This window comes from Dendropsophus ebraccatus, unplaced genomic scaffold (genome assembly GCF_027789765.1).
Source record: "Dendropsophus ebraccatus isolate aDenEbr1 unplaced genomic scaffold, aDenEbr1.pat pat_scaffold_1283_ctg1, whole genome shotgun sequence".
Lineage (NCBI taxonomy): Eukaryota > Metazoa > Chordata > Amphibia > Anura > Hylidae > Dendropsophus > Dendropsophus ebraccatus.
Window position 1 is genome coordinate 17,773 of NW_027208701.1, and position 23,959 is coordinate 41,731.

At 45.4% G+C, this 23,959-nt stretch overlaps 1 protein-coding gene across 1 annotated transcript; it reads right to left on the reverse strand.

Moving 5' to 3' along the window:
* Window positions 1-3,817: 3,817 nt before the first annotated feature.
* On the reverse strand, window positions 3,818-23,285 carry LOC138775065 (probable G-protein coupled receptor 132). Its single transcript, XM_069955801.1, has 2 exons — window positions 23,150-23,285; window positions 3,818-5,082 (listed from the first exon to the last, which is right to left on the reverse strand). The coding sequence occupies exon 2, from the start codon at window positions 5,070-5,072 to the stop codon at window positions 3,951-3,953; it is 1,122 nt and encodes a 373-aa protein (XP_069811902.1). The 5' UTR covers window positions 5,073-5,082; window positions 23,150-23,285; the 3' UTR covers window positions 3,818-3,950.
* Window positions 23,286-23,959: the final 674 nt, after the last annotated feature.

The following is a 23,959-nucleotide window of genomic DNA, read 5'->3' on the forward strand; positions in this document are numbered from 1 at the left end:
CTCTCTACAAACTGCACATCTGTCTCGTCCCCTTTGTGCGCTCATTAGGTGGGTAGGCTGGCGCTATGTGATCACCCTTCTAGTTTATGCCCCCTCTGTGTAGTCCACTATAGTACATGCCCTATTGCATACACCCCCCATGGAGTCCCCCTTATAGATGCCCCCCATGTTATCTCCCTTATAGATGCCCCCCCATGTTATCACCCTTATAGATGCTCCCCCTATGTTATTCCCCTAAAGATGGCCCCCCTATGTTATCCCCCTTATAGATGCTCCCCCTATGTCATCCCCTTTATAGATGGTCCCCCCTGTATCCCCCTTATAGATGTCCCCTGGTTATCCCCCTTATAGATGGTCCCCCCTGTATCCCACTTATAGATGCCCCCTAGTTATCCCCCTTATAGATGGTCTCCCCTGTATCCCCCTTATAGATGCCCCCTGGTTATCCCCCTTATAGATGCCCCCCAGTTATCCCCCTTATAGATGCCCCCCTAGTTATCCCCCTTATAGATGCCCCCCCTAGTTATCCCCCTTATAGATGCCCCCCCAGTTATCCCCCTTATAGATGCCTGCCCCCCAGTTATCCCCCTTATAGATGCCGCCTAGTCTGTGCAACGCAGATAAAAAAAAAACAAAAAAACAACAACAGCTCACCTGACAACTCGCTCCCCCGTCGTGGCTCTTCTCTCCTGCAGGCTGGAATTGGCCCCCGGCTGATCCGCGGCTCCCCGGCTCTTCTCATCCCAGCCCCAGCAGCACACGCACCACAGAGCTCTGTGTTACTTCTGACACAGGAGGCGCGTGTTAGTGACGCGCCCTGTGCCGGAAGTACTTCCCCGGCGCATGCAGAGTTCTGTGGTCGGTGTGCTGCCGGGGCTGGGACGGGAACGAGCCGGGGAGCCGCGGATCAGCCGGGGGCCAGTTCCAGCCTCCCTCTTGTGACCGTAAGCAAAACACTGGTGGGCAGTGTGGTGGCAAGCGGGGGGGGGGGGGGTGCTGGCCCCTCTTGGTAACGGCCCGATTGTGGTCGCTACGCCACTGCCTACCAAATATTCTATAAAGACATACCCCAGCTGATACAGAACATCTTCATAAAATGGTCTGCATTACCTCAGTATTTGCTGTGTGGTCACTTTGCAGGATGATGGTGCTTTGAACAGCAGCTCTGCTGTAAGATCTGTATGGTGTGCCATCTAGTGGCAAAAGTATATATGAGAAGCATAATCATTACTAACTTCATCATTCGGGTTTTTCCACTATAGGAAGTTACTGTATATTACTAGGATGTGTTATCACTTCCTGACTAGCAATGGCACCACAACACTAGTTCACTGATTTTTTTCCAGCACATCGATACTGCAGGTGACTATAACACATGAATAAAGAGGTGTCACAGTTTTCTCCACAGTGCCGATATACAGTATATAAGAACGGTTGAAGGGTTATCTACTTTAATTTGAAGGGGTAAATAAGTACCCAAAACATATTGAACAGTTACAATATGCTATAACATGGGAGTAACGGCTTTGACAGTTTTTAGGACCTTTAGAAGGCCCCCAGGGCTGCCATGTTTATGCTGCTATTCTGTGCAGATTGCCAACCAGCATAATACTGACAGACATAATACACTGCATTAGAGTATCGCAAGTAAAGTCCCCTTATGGGACTAGTTAAAGGGGTTATCCAGCGCTACAAAAACATGGCCACTTTTCCCCCTACAGTTGTCTCCAGTTCAGGTGCGGTTTGCAATTAAGCTCCATTTACTTCAATGGAACTGAGTTTTAAAACCCCACCCAAACTGGAGACCACAGTAGGGGGAAAGTGGCCATGTTTTGTAGCACTAGATAACCCCTTTAAAGAGAAACTATCAGCAGGTTATTTGTTAGCTTAACGGTAAGTATTATGTTAGCTTAAGGGTGGGTTTACACATAATGTATCCACAGTGGATTTCACGCTTCAAGTTCGCATTGAAATCCACTGCAGATTTCTTCACTGTCACTTTCAATGAGATTACATATTCTGAGCGGAATTGTCATCCTGCTGCAAGTATGTAAAAGCCCCCCCCCCTGTGGCCCGGTACATACATTACCAGGTTCGCGCCCTTGCTTGCCTCAGGGTTCCTGGCATCTGGACGTCCCGCTTAGCCAATCAGCGGGTGTGGTGGAGCAGTGAACTGATTGGCTGAGTGGAACGTCCAGACGTTGGGAGCCCCCGAAGCAATCCAGAGCTTTGCTTTGTTTGTAATGTAATTTCACTCATTTCTAATTTTTATGATTATATGATAGACCCAACCTTTTTTTTTATTAGAAAAAAGTACAACTTGTCCCACATAAAACAAGCCCTCATATGGCTTGAAAAAATAAAGTTATTATATACAATGCAAAAATTAGGAAGTGTTTTTGTAATATTGCCCAAATTGGCTTGGTTCACTAAGGGGTTAAAATGCAATGTGTGGGAGTAGTTCAATTTTCTTCTGTTCCGCATCCAGTCTGTTAAAGGGGTTTGCCACTTTATAGTAAAATTTTTAGACTACAGTATTAGTAAGTGTAATTACTGTATATACTGACAGCAGCTCCCTATGTACTTCATAGAGCTCTTCTCTTCCAGGCTGGGCTGCCCTGCTCTGTGACGAATCTGTCCATAAGATGGGCGACATGGAGGAGCATGTGACCATGCCACGCCCCCAGTGTCCACCATAAGCATATACAGGCTCATTGGTGGATACTGGGGGGTGGGGCATGGTCACATGCTCCTCTATATCGGCCATCTTATGGACAGCCTCACCACACAGCAGGGCAGCCCAGTCTGGAGGAGGGGAGTCTGATTTTAGCTCTGAGGTACACAGGGAGCTGCTGTCAGTAAGTGCAGTAAGTACACTTACTAATACTGTACACTGAACTATTTTACTATAAAGTGGCCAACCCCTTTAATGTACCTGGTGGTACATTCGTTTTACTTTGTAAAGACCAATCTGCACATCCTTATGCCGTTTTATGGTCCACTATTATGACTACATATGACAGGATATCTTATTTCCGATCATTTTCCGATCATATTATTCTCTCTATATATGTGGTTTTTTTTTTTTTTTTTGATAAGCATTAGCCTAGCTATTTTCTTTTCACTTCCCCACTATCAATGATCTCCATCCAGGAACTCAGTAAATTTAGAACAGAGCTGCTTGGATGGAGGTCGCTGCAAGTTGGGCTACCACAGCTCATTCTCCTGATTGTGGCGGTCAACATCAGGAAAGTTGCTGTCCCTGGGGGTCATTTACCAACACAATAGACTGAGCTGTGATCGGCTTTCCTCACTTGTACTGCAGCACTTCTGCTAAGTGATCTGTCATAGATGAGGTTGCAGTGGCTCAGTTTGATATGAGAAACTATACTTAAAAAAAAACTAGCAGAATGTTTATAAAATATAGCTAAAAGCATCATAGTAGCAAAACATAACTCACAAGTTTCTGACCTGTATGGTTTTTATGAATAAGCTGCAGGAGACGTGCGCAGCCAGGAGATATGGGTTGGCAGGCTCTACATACAGGAAACATCTGGTTCTCATATTGGGACGACTTATAATGGTGGTACTATAGTTAGCTGTATTATAGCGGCTTGCACTTTTAGGAGAGTTTTTATATAGGGGAATGGTCCATAGCTGGCAATGTTGTTGGGTCACTGTGACTGACAATAGTAATGGTAACACTGACTGGCAAGTTCATGCTACACCCTTTGTCAAAATCCTACACATGCTATTACTTCCAGACACAAGTTACAAGCATACATTGGGAAATTAAGCTGTCCCTGAGACCATAGAATTATTTCAATAAGAATTTATTAAATGTAGGCTTGTATAAGGAAAGAGAGCGGGGACGAATATTTACATATTAGCCATAAAAATAAATAACATAAATAATAAAAATCTTAGTATTTCGGCAGCGCACTATTGGGTCAATGTCTCTCCTGCAGTATATCTGTTATCCCATAACCACTTTGTGAAGAATACTCTTTGTCCACATGTAGATCTCTAGAATTGTGCATATGGGGATAGGTGCTGTCACTCTTGGTATTGAAGGATAGTTGTCTTCTCCAGACCCCCATGGCTCTGCAGATATCCTTCCTCACATTTTCGCTAACCAATACGTAGATAAAGGGATCCGCCACACTGTTTACTGTGACCAGGCAAAGAAATATAGAATAAACCGTATAAATTTCCTCTTCAAATTCACAGAAGTTTTCTGAACTCTCCTTTAAGTAGTAAGCAATACCTCGGGTGAGCAACACAAAGTGATAGGGAGCAAAGCAGATCATGAATATGATTATTATGGTTATAGCAAGATACTTGACTTTTCTCTTCTGCTGATCGGTAAAGCTGCCGCTGGTCTCAATCCTCTTTTTTATCACAGAGTTTGTATAGATTAATGTCAGGAGAGGAACTAAAAATCCAATGATGAACCTGGCAACATAGAAATGAGCGATATGTGATGGTATAGGCAAGGTTTCGAAACAAGTGGTTTGGTTCTCTGTTTGGTCACCATCACTGATGATGAAGACTGTGGAATGAATAAGCCCCACCAAGCTGCAAAGAACCACAGTAACAAGTATGGCAATTTTTTGCCTCCGGACCCCCCGGGATTCTAAAGCGTATTCCACAGCCAAGTAACGATCCACGGAAATGCAACACAAAAGCAAAATACTAATATATATGTTGTTGAAAAAAATATAGCCGGTAATTTTGCAAGCAGTTGGTCCCCATTGCCAATTATGGCCATTTTTCACATAAAGGATCCAAATGGGTATTGTCCCAAGGTACATGAGTTCACTTAGGGATAGGCTGAACAGGTATACAGCCAGCACGTTTTTCCTCCATATTTGTAAAAATGTCAACCACAAGGTCAAAATGTTAGCTGGAAATCCAATGACTAGGACAATGCTGTAGAGTATGATGACAAAAAGGGCGCTTTTATCATAGGGTGGGTTGCACTGCTGTAACTCGGTCGAGGAATTGTTGGAAACCAGCATTGTGGTATTAAAGTCCCAGGAAACATTGCCTCCTGCAGATTTTGGCATCATTTTTTGGTTACTGAAAATAAATGCAAATAAAAATAGGTTAGAGATATAATACAGCGCAGTGATCTGTTGTGGTGTACACATTGGTGGTCATTTTTAGAACATTAAAGAAGTTGTACAGGATTAGTAATATCACTGTTTTCTAAATCTGGACTACATCTGTTTGTTGGTTATGCCAGATACTGCGCCTAGGCTGGTATGAAGCGAATGGGGGTAAGCTGCATTAACAAAAAGAATCTGTCTTTTCAACTTAGAAAATCTAAACCGTAGATGTGATATAAAGCAAGTTTGCAATTTACATTCATAATTTTTTTTTAGTTATGGAAAACACTGCACTTCCTGTTTTCTGACTGTTTTTTTCTCAAAGAGTCAGAAAACAGGAAGTCCTGTGTTTACTAGGCCATCTTAGCGCTCACAGAGAAGGCAGTCATGTGATTGACAGACACATTGAGCCAGGACTCTCTGAAGATCTGCCTTCAGAAGACTGGTCCTGGATTTCTGGTAAGTATAGCTTTGTTTTACAGCACGATAACAACAAAAAAAATAATAATGCATATTGCAAACTTGCTTTATTTCACATCTATTGATTTAGAGTTAGAAAGTTATAACGACAGGGACACTTTAAGAACAGGTCATGGATTACAGTGAAAGGTGTTAATCTGAAATGGCTACAATGTAATACAATGTTTTACTGCAGGGATAATGTTTTGCCACAGTTTCTCCCAAGTGTTGAGGGTACCGGTATGTTGATCCCTGTAGCAGCTCCCATATTAAAGGGGTTGTCTGTGGCAAGTCAACCTCTTTATGAATTTCTGGACATGAGCGTATTGTAGCTCTATATATAATGTCTAGACTGTACAGAGCCATAATATGGAAACAACAGAAAATTATTAGAGCATAACATGTCATATGAGAAAGAAGGGTTTTTTTTTTTAGTAGAAATCACTAATTGTTAGTCTCCTCTTTATCATCACACACAGGAGAGAAGGGGGACACAAGGATGATCAAGTACTGAAAAAAAAAAAAGATAGAAGAAAAAAATTGCAACCAGAAAATATAAATAGATATAAAGACAAGAGTATGTGTCATTATCTGGTTTAAAAAAACACTTTATTCCTTTTAATAGTTTTAGAGTCCAGCAAATACCTAGAAATGTGATTCTGGTAAAAATTGGGAAATTGCTGTACTATTCTGACTATGTTAGATTATAAAAAGCGTTAAAGCAACCACAAAAATGAGCTGACTAATATAGTGGTATTAGGTATTACATGGCATTATCTAGATATATCATGTCTCATACACATTAGAGAATCTGTGTGATGTATGTGCGGATTCTATACCCGTAGAATATAAAACAAAAACATTCTACCGTTGAGCGGGTGCAAGTAAAGACGAATGAAAAAAAGAAAAGATTTAAAAAATTGTAAGTGTCTTAGAATTTGATAGATATCTTACAGGAGTATTCCCAGATGGACATTGGTGGCATATCCAGAGGCCATGCTGTAGATGTCTGATAGATGCAAGTGCCACCTCTATGATCTACAGAACCAATACTTCTACCCCTCCTCCTTCCAGCCCCCTCCGGCTTGCTTGCAGCAGCACAAGTTAAAACCTTCCCTCCGACTTCCTATATTTGTCCTGATCTAGCTGTTACTAGACAGACACTCTTGACAATGTGCAGTGGACAGCAGAATGCAGAGAAGAGAGGCACCTACTGGCCAAGGTTTCAGAGGTTTTTTTCTAGGTATAAAGCAGGGATGGGGAACCTTCGAACCTCCAGCTGTTGCAAAAACTATAAATATTGCAACAGCTGGAGGGCCGTAGGTTCCCCATCCCTGGTGTAAGGAGTCTTTTTTGGTTAACGAAGTTAGGAATCACATTGGCAATCACGTGGAGGGAAGTTGATTGAAAATGACAGTGCCTATTAAATATGGGAAATAATTCTGAGTTGGACACCCAGGCCCCTTTTAAACTGCTTTAAAGTGACTCTATACCGGCATGTATCCACCCCTAAACCATTGGTACTGCGTTGTAGAGGTCCTCACATGGGTTCGGGGGTCGACCTTTCTCCAGTGTCTTTCCTTGCTGGGCACTTTTTATTTTTGACAGGTAGCCTTTAAAACTATGGGGGAGATTTATCAAACATGGTGTAAAGTGAAACTGGCTCAGTTGCCCCTAGCAACCAATCAGATTTCACCTTTGATTTTCCAAAGAGCCTGTGAGGAATGAAAAGTGGAATCTGATTGGTTGCTAGGGGCAACTGAGCCAGTTTCACTTTACACCATGTTTGATAAATCTCCCCCTATGTTGTTAATTTGCGATAACATAGTTATATTATCCTAATTTTGTCAGAAAAGACCAAGGAAAGACCAGGCTAAAAATAAGAATTCTTGGGAGGTCCGCATTCTGTTTGTCTTGTAGTACATCTATATTTGTGTCATGTTTGTATTGCAGTTAGGATATTCACATAAAGGTCATGAATCATCTATGAAAAACAAGCAGCAGTTTTACAAAATGTTAGAATTGGCCATGGTCTCTGTTATAATAATATTGTGCTAGGGAATTCTTACACGTCCCGTTATCTACATGTCATAAACTATTATGAGAAATTGGGGCGACTATAGATTTTTTTTCTTCACTCAGGAAGTCACAGAAGACCGCAGAATACTTTTGTAGGTGTTTGATTTTTTTTTTCTCAGTTACTAGATGACATATGTCAGAATATTGTGGCTGAATTGTTTTTTATTGTTAAGTGTAGCTATCATTTCAGTTCATTTTTTCAGGATGTGCAGTCTTGTGTATGTATATAAGGAGCAGGACTATATCTGGCCATTCTATCTCTACTATATGCCATTTTAACCCCTGTTATCCCTCCAAACTCCATCCCTGTGTGTGCTTTCCCTATGGTCAGCTGCAGTGTGGATGCAGACTAGCCTCTGTGCTGCCTCCTATACACTATATAGTCATTAAGCACTAACAACAACATCCTGCAATCCTACCTCACTGTAGCAAACCTTCAGAAGTTCCCAGACCAGCACTGAGCAGTGTAACATATAAATCCAGCCTTTTCTGTGGCCACAAAGTCTGCACAGTGCACAGGGCTCTTTGTCTTTTTTTCCTGCCCACTCATCTTCTCAGCCCCTCCCCCCTCCATAGACTATAATGGGCAGTGCAAACCTATCTTCACTTTGCTTTGATGAAGATGGCTTTTCTTGACTATGAACAGATAAGAAAGGAGGGGGAGGGGGGGGGAGCGGTGTTGAAAAGTCAGCCCAGTGAGTACAGAAGGAAATTCTTTTGCCTAATAAAACATATTACACTTTTTTTTTTTCTTTTTAATCGCTTGTACTGTTGATTTCTGCAAAGTTGTTTGAAATGACAGCTACGCTTTAAAACACACCAGTATTTTAAGGTAAATTTTAGGATAAACTGTCATGCGTTTACATGAGAAATAGCAGTATTTAGGGGAGTTTTGTCATCATGTGCCCCTAGCGCATGCCACGGAAAAGGGGCAGATTCGCTCCTTTTCTGTGGCATATGCCAGGTGTATCCGTCTCTCGCCTGATGGGTGGTGGGAGAGGGGCGGAGGAAGAGTGGCCTCCTCCCACACCCGATTTATTAAGGTTTACACCTGGAAACAGGTGTACAACAGCGAAAATCTACACCTGCTCTGAGCAGCTGGCAGTACTAAAGGCCCTATTCCACCAACAGATCTGACGACAGATTATCTGCTAAAGATTTGAAGCCAAGCCCAGGAATGGATCGGAAAAGAGGCGAAATCCAGTCTTTCCTTTATGACCTGATCTCAGTTTATAGTCTGTTCCTGGGTTTGGCTTCAAATTTTTGTCAGATAATCTGTCGTCAGATCTGTTGGTGGAATAGGGCCTTAAGAGGCGTTCTACTCTTAGTAAATCCAGGAGGGGAAGGGGGGGGGGGGCGGCTTTTTTTAAGACTGGCATACTGTACAAGTATGCCAGTGACAATAAAAATTTCTATTATATGACTTTTATATGGGATTCTTCCCTCTGCAGACTCACTAATTTCTAGTTGTTCTTCAGTTAGTGGTTGTAGATTAGCTGCTATGACTCCCAAACACTGTATTCAGAGAAAGGGATCTGGTTCTCTAAGGGTATGTTTACGCTGAGCAAATGGGGTGGAATTACGCGGCGGAGAGTTTCGTCGCGGAATCCCACCTGCTTTAGTATCAGAACACCCCATTTACTCAGTGTGAACATACCTGTATAGCTCATTAGCAAACACTTACAAGCAGAGCCGTATTAACACTTGCTGCTGCCCTAGGCACTAAACGTGAAGACCCCCCTATCTTCACGCACCGATTGGCCATACCAGGCCTGACCAATACCACCATACCCCCCACCCCCCTGGAAAAGACACCAGATTTACTGGCAAGTCTGAACAGGAGGTGAGAAAATAAAAACAAAAAAAATGTTTTTTCTTTCCCCCTGCTCCCTGGTGCTGCCCCCCCTGCAAGGTGCTGCCCTAGGCACCGGACCACGGGTGCCTAGTGGTAAATCCGGCCCTGCCTACAAGCAACAGCAGCATGGAAGATATATAGCAATACTGAGCAGTGTACAGTAAGTGTTATACTGACTCCAGTGCTAGATTTACAGCAGCTCACTCATGCACCGTTCCCTCCCCTATGCATATGTGGGGTCCCATATTGGGGGTTTCTTGTCTTACATCTGTCGCAAAAGCCTTATACTCCAAAGCAGCGCTTCCCAACCGGGGTGCCGCGGCACACTGGTGTGCCGGGAGAACCCGCCAGGGGTGCCGCGGGATCCCGGTGGGAAATGCGTGCTGTCACTTTAAGCATCCCGAGAAGCTGCGGCCGCGCAGCTTCTCGGGATGCACAGATCACTTTGATGTTCCGCCCGCACTGTGAACATTAAAGTGAGCATAATGTAGGAGCAGGAATTGTCAGCATCCTGCTCCTACATTCACTACCATAGGCCGCTGGCACTTAATGCTAGCAGCCTATGGGAGGCCGGGACGTGACCTCTCCGGCAGGCGTGATGATGTGACGTCATCACGCCTGCCGGAGGTCCTGTCCCTGCGGCTCGCAAGATGGAGCCAGAAGAGGAGGAGAGCTGCTGCCTGCAGCCACAGCGCAGATTAGGTGAGTAGGATGTTTGTTATTTTTAGGGGCACCTCTGGGGGCATTATTAGCTCATGGGGGCACCTCTAGGGGCATTATTAGTATATGGGGGCACCTCTGGGGGCATTATTAGCTCATGGGGGCACCTCTGGGGGCATTATTAGTTCATGGGGGCACCTCTGGGGGCATTATTAGTTCATGGGGGCACCTCTGGGGGCATTATTAGTTCATATGGGAACCTCTGGGGGCATTATTAGTTCATATGGGAACCTCTGGGGGCATTATTAGTTCATGGGGGCACCTCTGGGGGCATTATTAGTTCATGGGGGCACCTCTGGGGGCATTATTAGTTCATGGGGGCACCTCTGGGGGCATTATTAGTTCATGGGGGCACCTCTGGGGGCATTATTAGTTCATGGGGGCACCTCTGGGGGCATTATTAGCTCATGGGGGCACAGCAGGGTATCCTTCATACAGGGGGCATCCCACATTCCTACTCACTTTACTGCACATAACACCACACAGCGCAGTTACTTTGGGAGCCTACAGGAGGGAGAAAGGAAAGGAAGTTGCTAGAAATGTGCGGAGCCTAAATTGTTTGTCTCGCAGGTTCTGAAGAGATGAAAATTAGCTGGAAGAAATCATCATGGAGGACTGGACTGGATGGAGAGGAAAAGGGAAAGTGACGCCTCAGATCAAAGAAGACGTCACCTGTGAGTCACTGTATGACGGTTTTCTTATTTTGTAGAACCTCATTTAGTAGGGGTGCCCCGAGGTGGAAAAGGTTGGGAAGCACTGCTCCAAAGTAAGGTGGTGATGAGGTTGTATGTGAGTTTCGCCACCAGATGTCAGTATTCTATGTATGACTATGTATGTATTGCACAGCTGTAGTCACTATAGGGTTACTGTTTTTTGCTAGGTGATTCTGTGGGTCAGTGGAGATGTTTCTTTCTTCTTCTCTACCTATCCATATTCTCCTTTCTCTGCGCACTCTCTTCTCCACCACTCACTTATCTCATTGATCATTGCACCAGCACCTACACATACCGGTTACACCTTCCTTGGGTTACTCTCCCCTTTCTGTGGGTGGCGGTGCCAACAGTCCAGGCGAGTGATTAGAAGGAGGGAGAAAAAGTAGTTCATAAGTTGAAAGAGAGTGTTTTCTTTGATAAGGTATGTTGCTTAAAGTGAATTTACCATCAGGTACATTCACTTTAAGTATTGCCCATGGATAGAACGGCGCCACGGTCCTCCAGTACTTCACCCCCAGCCTGGTGCCGGGAATAGAATGGCACGGTACATGGGTACCAGGCCGCAGTCAAAAAAAAGGACTGCGGCACCGGGCGCGTTCTATCCATGCGCAATGCTTAAAGCGAAAGTACCTAACAGTTGATTTGCTTTAATTTCTTATATTCACATACACTATTGATTTATGCAGTTTACTTAAAGAACAGAAAGGGACGCAAATGTAAAACTGACTACATTCCAGCCATTGACAGTTTGCCATTTTTACACAGAACAATCTGTTTGCAAATTAACTTTTCTAGATTTTCACTGAAGCTGTCTTGTTTGATAAAAAAAAGGGATGCTGCTAAAACAGGGCTGATGATGTAATAGACTCACACCGCATACAGGAAAGCAAATTATTGGCAAATTTGTGGGTTTCACTAAAACATGTTTTAAAAAAAAGTTCTCTGTGTAGCCCCATCAGGCAAACTCTCCCATATAAACCATGAGATAAGCAAGACATGGCTCCTTTTATTAGGACATAATGGTACTTCTGGCCATAGGCTGTATCTCATATTGCATCATTCTCAGACCCATTTACCTAATGAGGCTAAATGGCCTTTTACACGAGTCGATTAACGGCAAGGAGCATTGCTAAAAACTATTATTGGCCCACATAAAAGTGACAGTGATCAGCTGAGGACCGGGAAAACACCCAATCCTCGGTTGAGTGCTTCTTTTGGATTGCGATCAAATTTAACGTTATTGGCCGCACATCTTCCTGTGTGAACAATAGCAAAGGGAAACTGATAGCACAGATATGCATATATCCATTCTGTGAGTTACCAGATTACCAGCAGTGCATATATACCTAGTGAACTGCTGCGTGATCCGTCCCTCTCCTCCAGAATGATTGACAGTCGGAGGAGACGGGGCTAGAAAGCAGAATGCCGGATTACACAACAAATGTTGCAATATCGGCAAAATTAGGGTTTTAGTGGAGAACGAACATTTTTGATACATAATTAAAATCATTTAAAGGGGTTGTCCACATTAGGCAATAATTTGTAGAAGAGTGACCTGAAATTAAGACGAACACAAGCTGCTGAGACCTCCATTGATCAGTTACTACTGGTGGGAAAACTGACAGCAAGTATTTAATGCTCCCCATTGACATCCCCGAGGATATTTCATGGACTCTGGCTATGGTTCATTGTGGAAGCTCTTAAAGTGTCTCTGTACCCACAATCTGACCTCCCCAAACCACTTGTACCTTCAGATAGCTGCTTTTAATGCAAGATTTGACCTGTGGTCCATTTGGCAGGTGATGCAGTTATTGTCCTAAAAAACAACTTTTAAACTGGCAGCCCCTGTCCCTCCTCCCCACCCTCTTCACCATTTTTCCTATTCCTCTGCAGTGAAAACTACACAACTGCTTAACGATCCGGCCCATGTGCCGGAGTCACACAGCTGACGAATAGGAGGCAATCTGGCTGGAGCATTCCTAATGATGAGGAGGGTGGGGAGGAGGGACAGAGGGGTTGTGCCACCCTAATTCATACACAATGTAAGCCACGGCTAAAGGGCACCGGGCTGCCAGTTTAAAAGTTGTTTTTTTATGACATTAACTGCCTCACCTGCCGAACGGACCCCAGGACTGATCTTGCTTAAAAGCAGCTTACCGAAGGTACAAGTGGTTTGGGGGAGGCAGATTGTGGGTACAGAATCACTTTAAATGAGGGACAGAATGCCCCAATATACACACTTTTTCCTTAGTTCTAAAATTTTAGGTATGTTACCATGCCATGTTCAAACTTTTATGCAGATTTTGAAACCAAAGCTGGGAATGGAGTATAAAAGAAGGGCATATATACAGGAAAGACTGAGATTTTACTTCCTTTGAAATCTATTGTTGGCTTTGGGTCCAAAAGTTTCATCTAAAAACCTGGACATGTGAACATAGCCTTAAGTCCCTATTACACGGGGCGATGTGGAGAGCAAGCGTGCACCAATCTGTCAGGTCAGCGCTCGCTTGCTCCTCATTCCCATGCCCGCTGCCGGCACTATTATACGTGCCAACAGCAAGCAGGAGCGGGTAACATCCGGGGGTCACAGGGAGCTGCGGGGGGGGGGGGGGGGGGGGGAGTGGCGCCCAGGCGATCGTCAGATCTTGCATGTAAAAATCGCACCAAAAACGCGATAAAAACGCACCATTAAAAACGCAGCAATAAGGTACGTGTGAAGCTACCCTTAAGAATGATAGCATAACATACTGCTATCTGTTCAGGACGCATTCCCACATTGTGGCCACTCAATGCGACCAAAACCACACTCCCATATGGTCACTAAAAACTGGGAATTATCAACAACATTGTTCAGCGACCATATCGGGGCATAACTTTGGCTGCAATGTGGGAACATGGCCTTAGATATAAATCTATTTGTGGTCTGGGGTGTACAGACATATGGCACATAATATACTATGACTACACTTTAAGGGAACCTGTCGTCACTTTCATACCACTCAAACCACTAGTCAGTGGGATGGTCCTTAGGGGCTTCCCCCACCCCAATTGCTGTGCTTGTTTGATAGATCTCTCCTTATACCCAAACAGAGAGCTATCAATCATTGGGGAGGGGAGAAGCCACCAGGGACCACCCTAATGCCTGGTTCATGCAGCATGAAAGGGATGACCAATTCCTTTTAGAGAAATATTCTCATCGCTGGCATTAATGACTCATCCACAGGATACACCATAAATATCTGATAAATGTAGGTCTCACATCTGGGACCCACGCCTATCTGTAGAACAAAATCCCCTCCTTACACAACTCCTATTAATGTCCATGGGAGTTATGTAAACTGCCATTTAGGCAGTTTTTGGAATCCTAGCACTTATGGTCACTGTGACTAGATTGGAAAAGACCAAGAAACTCCTGTTTTAGAGATAGGTGTGGGTCCCAGAGTTGGCATCTATTATACATTTCTGACATATCCTGTAGACAGACATCCAGTGGATAGGCCCAGGGACGTAGTTAATGTCTCCTGGGCCCTGTTGCGAGAGGTCAACCTGCCCCCCCCCCTTCGCCCCTCCTTTCACGACCAAGTGATGCTATTGGTATATACTCCAAGACAGATATTACCAATACACCAGCCTATAGGAAGAGAAAATTTTATCACCATACATATTACCCGCCATTCTGTTATTGACCAAATCCTGTACACTGAGACCAATATTACCAGTATATAGGAAGGAAATATTACCGCTACAACACCCCACCCACTACCATCACCACCATATTGTTACTGACCAAATCCATACTGAGACCAATAAAACACAGTACCAGATAACAAGTAACAAATATTACCACCCCATACTGACTAACACCACCGCTGCTACTGACTAATACCACCACATACTGACTAACACCATCGCTGCTACCGACTAATACCACCACATACTGACTAACCCCACCGCTGCTACTGAATAATCCACTGTACACAGATCACTATCACCTCATCCAGTCATATAGAGGCTGACCCAGCCCTACACACGCTCTGTACACCATATACATTATAGTGCAGTTATATCAGGTGACTCACATGGGACATCTTCTCTGATCAGAGTCGTTTTCATTTTCTTCTCCATCTGCCCTGGGCCATTATGAGAACTCCGAGCCACAAATCTGCCAGACAGACATATTAGGCTCCTCACTCCATTAGGCACCATCCTCATCTCTCTACTAACTGCACATCTGTATTGGCCCCTTTATGCCCTCATTTAGTGGGTAGGCTGACTCTATGTGATCCCCCTTATAGTATATGGCCCCCTCTATGTAGCCTCCTTATAGGCCCTCTCCCCCCTTACTTATACCCCCTTATAGATGCCCCCCTTACTTATACCCCCTTATAGATGGCCCCCTCTCTCCCCCTTATAGATGGCCCCTCCCCCTTATAGATGGCCCCTCTCCCCCCTCCCTTATAGATGGCCCCCCTTACTTATATCCCTTTATAGATGGCCCCATCTCCCCCCTCCCTTATAGATGCCTGCCCTTACTTATACCCCCTTATAGATGGCTCCCTCTCCCCCTCCCTTATAGATACCTGCCCTTACTTTTACCCTCTTATAAATGCCCCCCTCTCCCTCCCCCTCCCTTATAGATGCCTGCCCTTACTTATACCCCCTTATAGATGGCCCCCTCTCTCCCCTCCCTTATAGATGGCCCCCTCTCCCCCCTCCCTTATAGATGGCCCCCTCTCCCCCCCCCCATTTTAGATGGTCCCCTCTTCCCCCACCCTTATAGATGGCCCCCCCCTATAGATGGCTCCCTCTCCCCCCTGCTTACAGATGGCCCCCTCTCCCTCCTCCCTTATAGATGGCTCCCTCTCCCCCTCCCTTATAGATGGCTCCCTTTCCCCCCTGCTTATAGATGGCCCCATCTCCCCCCTCCCTTATAGATGGCCCCCTCTCCCCCCTCCCTTATAGATGGCCCCCTCTTCCCCCTCCCTTATAGATGACCCCCTCTCCCCCCTCTCTTATAGATGACCCCCTTTCCCCCCTCCCTTATAGATGGCTCCCTTTCCCCCTGCTTATAGATGGCCCCCTTTCCCCCCTCCCTTATAGATGGCTCCCTTTCCCCCCTGTTTATAGATGGCCCCCCTACCCCCCTGCTTATAGATGGTCCCCTCTCCCCCCTCCCTAATAGGTGCCTTCCCTCTCCCCCCCCTTATAGATGGCTTCTCTGTCCCCCCTTCCCCCCATTATAAATGGCTCCCCTCTCCCCCCTTCTTATAGATTGGCCCCCTCTTCCCCCCACCCTTATAGATGGCCCCCCTTTCCCCACTTCCTATAGATTGGCCCCCTCCTCCCCTCTCCCTCCCAGTGCATAGCAGATAACAAAAAAAAAAAAACTCACCTGCCATCCACTCCCCCGTGAACCTCCCGCCTCCTGGTCTGTCCCCAGCTGATGCGCGGCTGCCGGGGGTGTCCCGTCCTATCCCCGGAAGCGCGCGCATCAGAGAGCTCCCCGTGCGCCGGGGCTGGGACTTCCGGCACAGGAGCATCTCTGACGTGCACTTCCTGTGATGGAAGTCAGGGCCCCAGGCAGCACAGGGAGTTCACTAATGCGCGTGCTGCCGGGAATAGGACGGGACACCCCCGGCAGCTGCGCATCAGCCGGGGACAGTAGCAGAACTCTTGTGACCGCAAGCAAAACTATGCTTGCGGTCACAAGAGAGTGCAGTGGCGAGGGAGGGGGGCCTCGCGGGTCCCCCCTTATGGCGGTCCGGGGAATACCCTTAAAGTATGGCTCACAAATGCTATGTAGAGAAGAGTGGTTACAAAAAATGTCTTTTTATATGGAGGACCAGGTCTGTTCATGGATTACACTGACTGACAGTTTATTGGGCACCATGTTATACTCCCCCCGCGGTAACGCTGCAGGGAAACTAAATGCTACCAGATTTAAGCTCAGATCAGATTATAGTTGATTGGTTGAGATTACTTTTACTTAGAGTTGTTCCGAACAGGACCTATGGGTGTTTGGATTACACTGCATGCAATGGTTTTGTTTTTTGTTTGTTTTTGTCTTTTTTTATCTAGTGCAAATATACTGGTTGAAAACTATATCAGATGGCCATATATCTTTTTCTTTTATTTTTTGCTTGGCTGACTTTAAAAAAATATAAATGAATTTAAAGCGAATCTGTACTCAAAGAGGCGTCGCCTAGGGCATCCATCCCCTAGGCCTGCAACGCCTCTCCTTGTTCTTCCTCCCAATCCCCACCCCTCCTTGTCTTCAGTTCCACCCACAGGCTGGATTTCTATTCTTCCCTGATTACAATACTCCACCTGTACCATAGCAATCTGAATTGATGCAGGCACAGTGATGCAGAAAAGCTTCTTGCTTTATAGTGCCTGTCAGTGAGCTCTGGAGGGATGATTGACAGGCATAGAGACCAGTTAGTGCAGCAGAGATCTTTACCATCAGGATCGTGCTGACTGGTTCCCTTTAATTGTGGGGCAAATCACTACATATTGTGTACACAGAAGATGTACCAATACTGTTTCAACAAAGTACTATAATAACATACTGGACGGCTGGCTGCTTCTTTCCAGCTCCATTATGTATTAAAGGTTTAAAGGGGAACTATGGATAAGAAAAACTTGTTTTCTATTATAAGTACATTAAAAGTTAAATATATGTGTCTAAACAATGTATTATCGTACCTGTACGGTTCTGCCACACTGGTAGCTGATAGAAATCCAGGAAGTGGCCCCTGTGCAAATCCACATTGTCTCCTGCTCCTTCTGCTATCCCCCCTTAGGAGACAAATCTTCCATGCCTCTGTCTCACATTGTGTGTGTTTGCTGAGCACAGGCTGATGATGCAGACAGGGGGCAGGGCGTGATCTCCCAGGAGCCTAGGCTGGATCCCTCAATCCCCTGAGTGATTCACCATCTCTGACTGGCCGGAAGCAGCTGTTGCACTGATTTCTCTAATTGTGCAGAAGTCTGCAGGGAAATTAGGGCTGTGTTCACAACATGTTGGAGTGTCATTACAGTACTGCAGCGTATTCACAAAAATGATGCAGTAACACAAGTAAATGATGCTAAATGGCAGAGAGGATCAAAGCCCTATTGTGGAGCTCAACTTCAAAGATAAAAAATGCTTGATCATAATATGTTTTTGGAAATGAAAAGAAAAAAAAATCAAAAAAGTTCTTTACTTTATTCCAATATCAGCGTTACAGGTAGAGAATACAGTGTGCTGTGTGGTACAAGTTGAGAATACAGCATGCTGTGTGGTGTTACAGGTAGAGAATACAGCGTGCTGTGTGGTGTTACAGGTAGAGAATACAGTGTGCTGTGTGGTGTTACAGGTAGAGAATACAGCACACTGTGTGGTGTTACAGGTAGAGAATACAGCGTGCTGTGTGGTGTTACAGGTAGAGAATACAGTGTGCTGTGTGGTGTTACAGGTAGAGAATACAGCGTGCTGTGTGGTGTTACAGGTAGAGAATACAGCGCACTGTGTGGTGTTACAGGTAGAGAATACAGCACTGTGTGGTGTTACAGGTAGAGAATACAGCGTGCTGTGTGGTGTTACAGGTAGAGAATACAGCGTCCTGTGTGGTGTTACAGGTAGAGAATACAGCGTGCTGTGTGGTGTTACAGGTATAGAATACAGCGTGCTGTGTGGTGTTACAGGTAGAGAATACAGTGTGCTGTGTGCTGTTACAGGTAGAGAATACAGCGTGTTGTGTGGTGTTACAGGTAGAGAATACAGTGTGGCTGTGTGGTGTTACAGGCAGTGGCGGTCTTTGGCACCAAGCACCCCAAGCGATCGCTTGGGGCCCCCAACATCCAGGGGGGGCCTCCACGCCCCGCTCTTGTGCTCAAGACAGCTGGACAGGGCCGCTGCCCCGCTCGCTGCTGCCATCTGAACTGTAACTATAGGCACTCGTAATGAGCGCTCTTAGCTACATGCAGCAGCACTGACAGGGCGGGAGACATTGGCCCTCTTCCTGTCAGTCACTCTTGTGGCCGCAGGAAGGGTTTTCCCTGCGGTCACAAGTGGCAGCTTTGTCCTTGTGGTGCCGGCGCTCCAGTGACATCAATGGAGCATCGGCGCCAGGACAAGGGGAGTGCGGCCTCTTGTGATCACAGGGAAAACCCTTCCTGCTGCCACAAGAGTGAAGAGAAGAGGAGACGCCCGGACCCAGGTGAGTATAAGTGTTTGTTTTATTGTGTTTATATACTATATGGGAGGGGGAGCACACAGGGGTCTGTTTAACTAGGGGAGCGCACATCGGGAGTCTATATAAATGGGGGGAGCACGCAGTGGGGCTATATAACTGGGGGAGCACACAGGGGGGCTATAGACTACTGGGGTTTCACAGAGGGGCTATAGACTACTGGGGTTTCACAGAGGGGTCTATATACTACTGGGGGCAGCACACAGGGGGTCTATATACTACTTGGGGCAGCAGAATGGGGTCTATATACAACTTGGAGAGCACACAGGAGGTCTATATCCAAGTGGGGGAGCACACAGGGGGGCTATATACTACTGGGGGAGCACACAGGGGTCTATATACTACTGGTGGAGCACACAGGGGGTCTATATACTTCTGGGGGAACATACAGGGGGTCTATATACTACTTGAGAGGCCCACAGGTGATCTATATATAACTGGGGGAGCACACAGGGGTCTGTATACTACTGGGGCAGCACACAAGGGGTCTATATAATACTGGTGGGGTACACAGGGGGTCTATATACTACTGGGGGAACCACACAGGGGGTTTATATACTACTGGAGGAGCACACAGGGGTCTATATCCAAGTGGGGGAGCACACAGGAGGTCTATATCCAAGTGGGGGAGCACACATGGGGGCTAAATACCCCTGAGGCAGCACACAGGGGGCCTATATACTAGTGGGGGAGCACACAGGGGGGTATATACAACTGGGGGCAGCACACAGGGGGTCTATATACAACTGGGGCAGCACACAGGAGGTCTATATACTTCTGGGGGAGCACACGGGGGGCTATATATAACTGGGGGAACACACAGGGGTCTATATACTACTGGGGGAAGCAAACAAGGGGTATATACTACTGAGGGCAGGACACAAGGGGTATATACTATTGGGGGCAGCACACAAGTATATATTACTGGCTGTAGCGCACAAGGGGTATATACTACTGGGGGCAACACCCAGCGGCCTATTGTTTTGGAACGAGTGTCGAGGGGGGGCCCCAGACATAACTTCGCTTGGGGCCCCAGAAATGCCAAGACCGCCCCTGGTTACAGGTAAAGAATACAGCGTGCTGTGTGGTGTTACAGGTAGAGAATACAGTGCTCTGTGTGGTGTTACAGGTAGAGAATACAGCGTGCTGTGTGGTGTTACAAGTAGAGAATACAGCGTGCTGTGTGCTGTTACAGGTAGAGAATACAGCGTGCTGTGTGGTGTTACAGGTAGAGAATACAGCGTGCTGTGTGGTGTTACAGGTAGAGAATACAGAGTGCTGTGTGGTGTTACAGGTAGAGAATACAATGTGCTGTGGCGGGTGGGACCACAATGAAATCATAAATTAATACAAATAATTCAGTAACACAATGAAACTGCAATGTATGAACACAGCCTAGATGTTCTGCAACAGCTTTGGGCGGGGAATAGGCAGGATGGAGAACTGTGATGAACAGCTGAGGGAAAGCATTGCATTCTGGAACCTGTAGAACTGTGTACAACTGATAAACCAGGAAGTGTAGAAACACAAAACAGAACCCCCCAAAACAAATGGATATTTGGTAGTTTCAAAAATGGAATAGATAGGTAAGTAATGCTTTATGCTTCTGCAGAAGTTTAATTTTTTTTAACCTCTACCTGGAGTTCCCCTTTAAAGAGAATATCTGGAGGCCAGGAAAGGTCCTACCATTTCTGCTCTCTGGCGCTCCACTTCCACCGTCTGCCTGTCTATGATAACTTCCGCAGACTAGAGAGGCGGGTGCATATTGTGGGTGCATACAATGTCCATTAGCTGCCCGATGTCGCTGTGACATCGGTAACATCAGGCAGCTATTGATCACTGTCCACAACATGCTCCCGCCCCTCTCTTGTCTGGAGAAGTATCAGCACAGATGGGAAGACAGAGGAAGTGGAGCATCGGAGGGCAGAAAAGTTAGGACTTTTTTATGCCCTCTAATTATCTCCTTTAGGCTATGTTCACACTTTGTAAGAGACTGGCCGTTCCATGACCCGGCCGGGTTTCGGAAACGCCAGTCTCTGTTAGGATCTTCCTGGACAGTATTTAAAGCGTAACTGTCATTTCAGGGTCATTTTTCTGAAAACATTAAATATCAACAGTACAAGCGATTTTAAGAAACTCTGTAATAGGTTTTATAAACCAAAAGAGTTTCCTTCTGTACTGAAAAAGCAATCTCCCAGCCTCCCCCCTCACTTCAGAAGCAGCAGGATTTCTGTCTCCATTATGTGGCTATGGAGAGGGGAGGGGCTGTTAGAAGTGACTGAGCACGGAGCAGTCCTGCACAGCACAACACCCTGCAACCTTCTCTCAGTGAGTTCATAGATAAGCACTGACCTTTCTGACACCTGAATTTAGCGGTTTAGGTGCCCAGAGAGTCTACAAACAGCTGACCTTCATGTCACCTCTTCTGCTCCCTGATCTCCTCGGCCCCTCCCCCCTTCATAGGCTTACAATGGAGAGAGCAGAGCCCGTCTTCACTGGCTTCTCTGTAATGAAGACGTGTTTGCCTGATAATGCACAGATAAGAAGTCAGGGGGGAGGCTGGGAAATTGTTTCTTGAGTACTGAAGGAGGCTTTTTTGGCTGATGAAACCTATTACAGAGTTTCTTAAAATCGCTTATACTACTAATTTCTGCAATAAAAAAAACATGACAGTTACGCTTTAAGTACCGGCCCGATGATCTTTATGGCGCGCGCCCGCATCAGAACTCCCCATAGGACACAATGAAGCAAGCGGCCAAAGCCGCTCGCTTCATTGTGTGAACTGACAGGGTCTCCTACGGCCGCAATTCACTGAATTGCGGCCGCAGAAAACTGACATGTCAGTTCTTTGCAGCGCTGCTTGGGATCCTGGCCGGAGCGTATAAGATGTGTATACACTCCGGCTGGGATCCTAAAGAGGAATAGACAATGTTCCACGTTGCATAAAGTACGGTCGTTGTTACCGATGGCAACAACGGCCGTACTTTTATGTAGTGTGAACATAGCCTTAGAGTGCGTTCACACATACAGGATCAGCAGCAGATCTGCAGCAGATTTGATGGTGAAGATTTGAGGCTGTGTTCAGTTATTTAGATCAAATCCGCTGCAATACGGTATGTGTGAGGCTACCCTTAATACAGGAATAAAAGCTTGATTTGGTGTTGGAGCACCTGGCACATTTATAGACTGGTGCCTTTTGACTGGGAGAGGTTTGTTTGTTTTGCAGTTTAGGCTTAGCTACAGCAGGCAGCAGGGTAAGGGCCTGTCCTGTGCATGAGTAATACATGGTGGAAAATATATATGTATATACCCATGAGAAATGCATTGTGAGGAACTGTAATAACTGTCTACATCCCCAGAATGAGCCATAAACCAACAAATCCTACAAGTAATATAAAATACAAATACATTAAAATGACAGAAGCTGTTGGCATGTAGATAGACGTTACAATTTTCTATACATACCACCTGCTTTTGCTCTGTGGTCAGAATATGTGGCAGAGCTGGGTTTGTCTCTGGCACACCCCATTGTGGTACTACAATATGTTATCTACGGCTTTACTAATGGCTACAAAGAAACGTACTGTATTATTATTTAAAGTCGATGACTACATACAATCTACTGGCAGCAAGACATTTGTAATTCAAGCTCATCTGAAAGCAGGTACTCAAGAAAAAGTAAGTGCATAGAGCCAGGCTTATCCAGGGAGTATCCCAAAGTATCGACTAATGGGTCAAGGCTTCACTAAAACTTTTTGGAGTGAGAATTTTTTAGTTTTTCGAAATGTCCAGGGCTTTAGCTTCCATTCCTTTCCTTCAAAAATCTTGCTCCAAAAAGTCTAGTCTAACGCAGCCCTGAGACTTGGTAACAAGTGCTCTACTACATCTGTAATATAACCGTCAAGTGCATAATAAGGGGTCTTAAAGATTCCTATAAGACATAGACAGTACATTAATGATAGTATTATTAATGCATACCTGCTTCAGAGCCTGTAACATTTCCACTCTTCTTCGTACGATTACTTTCTCTCTGCTTTGTTTTACAATTTTGTCCCTACGAGTCTCGATCTTCTTAACACAACAGGAAGCTTCTCAGCAAAGTAGACGTATTGAATGGCTGCTCACACCAGACTATGAATAGGACTTTCCACTTTGTCATTTGATGAACTCTCTTGCCTCTTTTTTTTTTTTTTTCTCTTCTCTCCGGAGTTTCTTGCTCGATTTTCCGTTGCTGAATATGTATTCATCTTGACTTTTAAGAATGTGAGTCACACATACTTCCAAACGTTATACTTTTAGTCTCCTTTGTTATGCCTAGCAAGGTATAGTTTATATGAGTGAAAACTGAAATGTGAGATTCTAATATCCAGAAATGTCGCTGGGATTAGTCAGTGTGACCACCCACCCCACTGCTCTGGCAAAGGAAACTGAAAAAAAGAAAAATGTCTCTTGAAGTAACAACAAAACTTTACACCTATGGGATCCATCTCTTAACCACAAAATGTAGGTGTTTTATTCAATTCTATTACCACATGAGTATAATACCCAGCTGCTTCCAATGCCTTTACAAACAAATGTGAAAGGATAGGTTTTTCTAAAGAGCTCACTGATTTGGTAACTGGTATTAGCAAAGAGCGGGAGCGCTTGGGAACCACAGCAACAAATAGAGACCCCGTAAAGTTAAAGAGCAAGATCATCAAGTGCATAAAAGTCATCTGCACTGCGCTTACTTATCTGGCTTTAAAACCAGGACAAATACTGTGCCCCACTGAGAACTTCATTAGATAG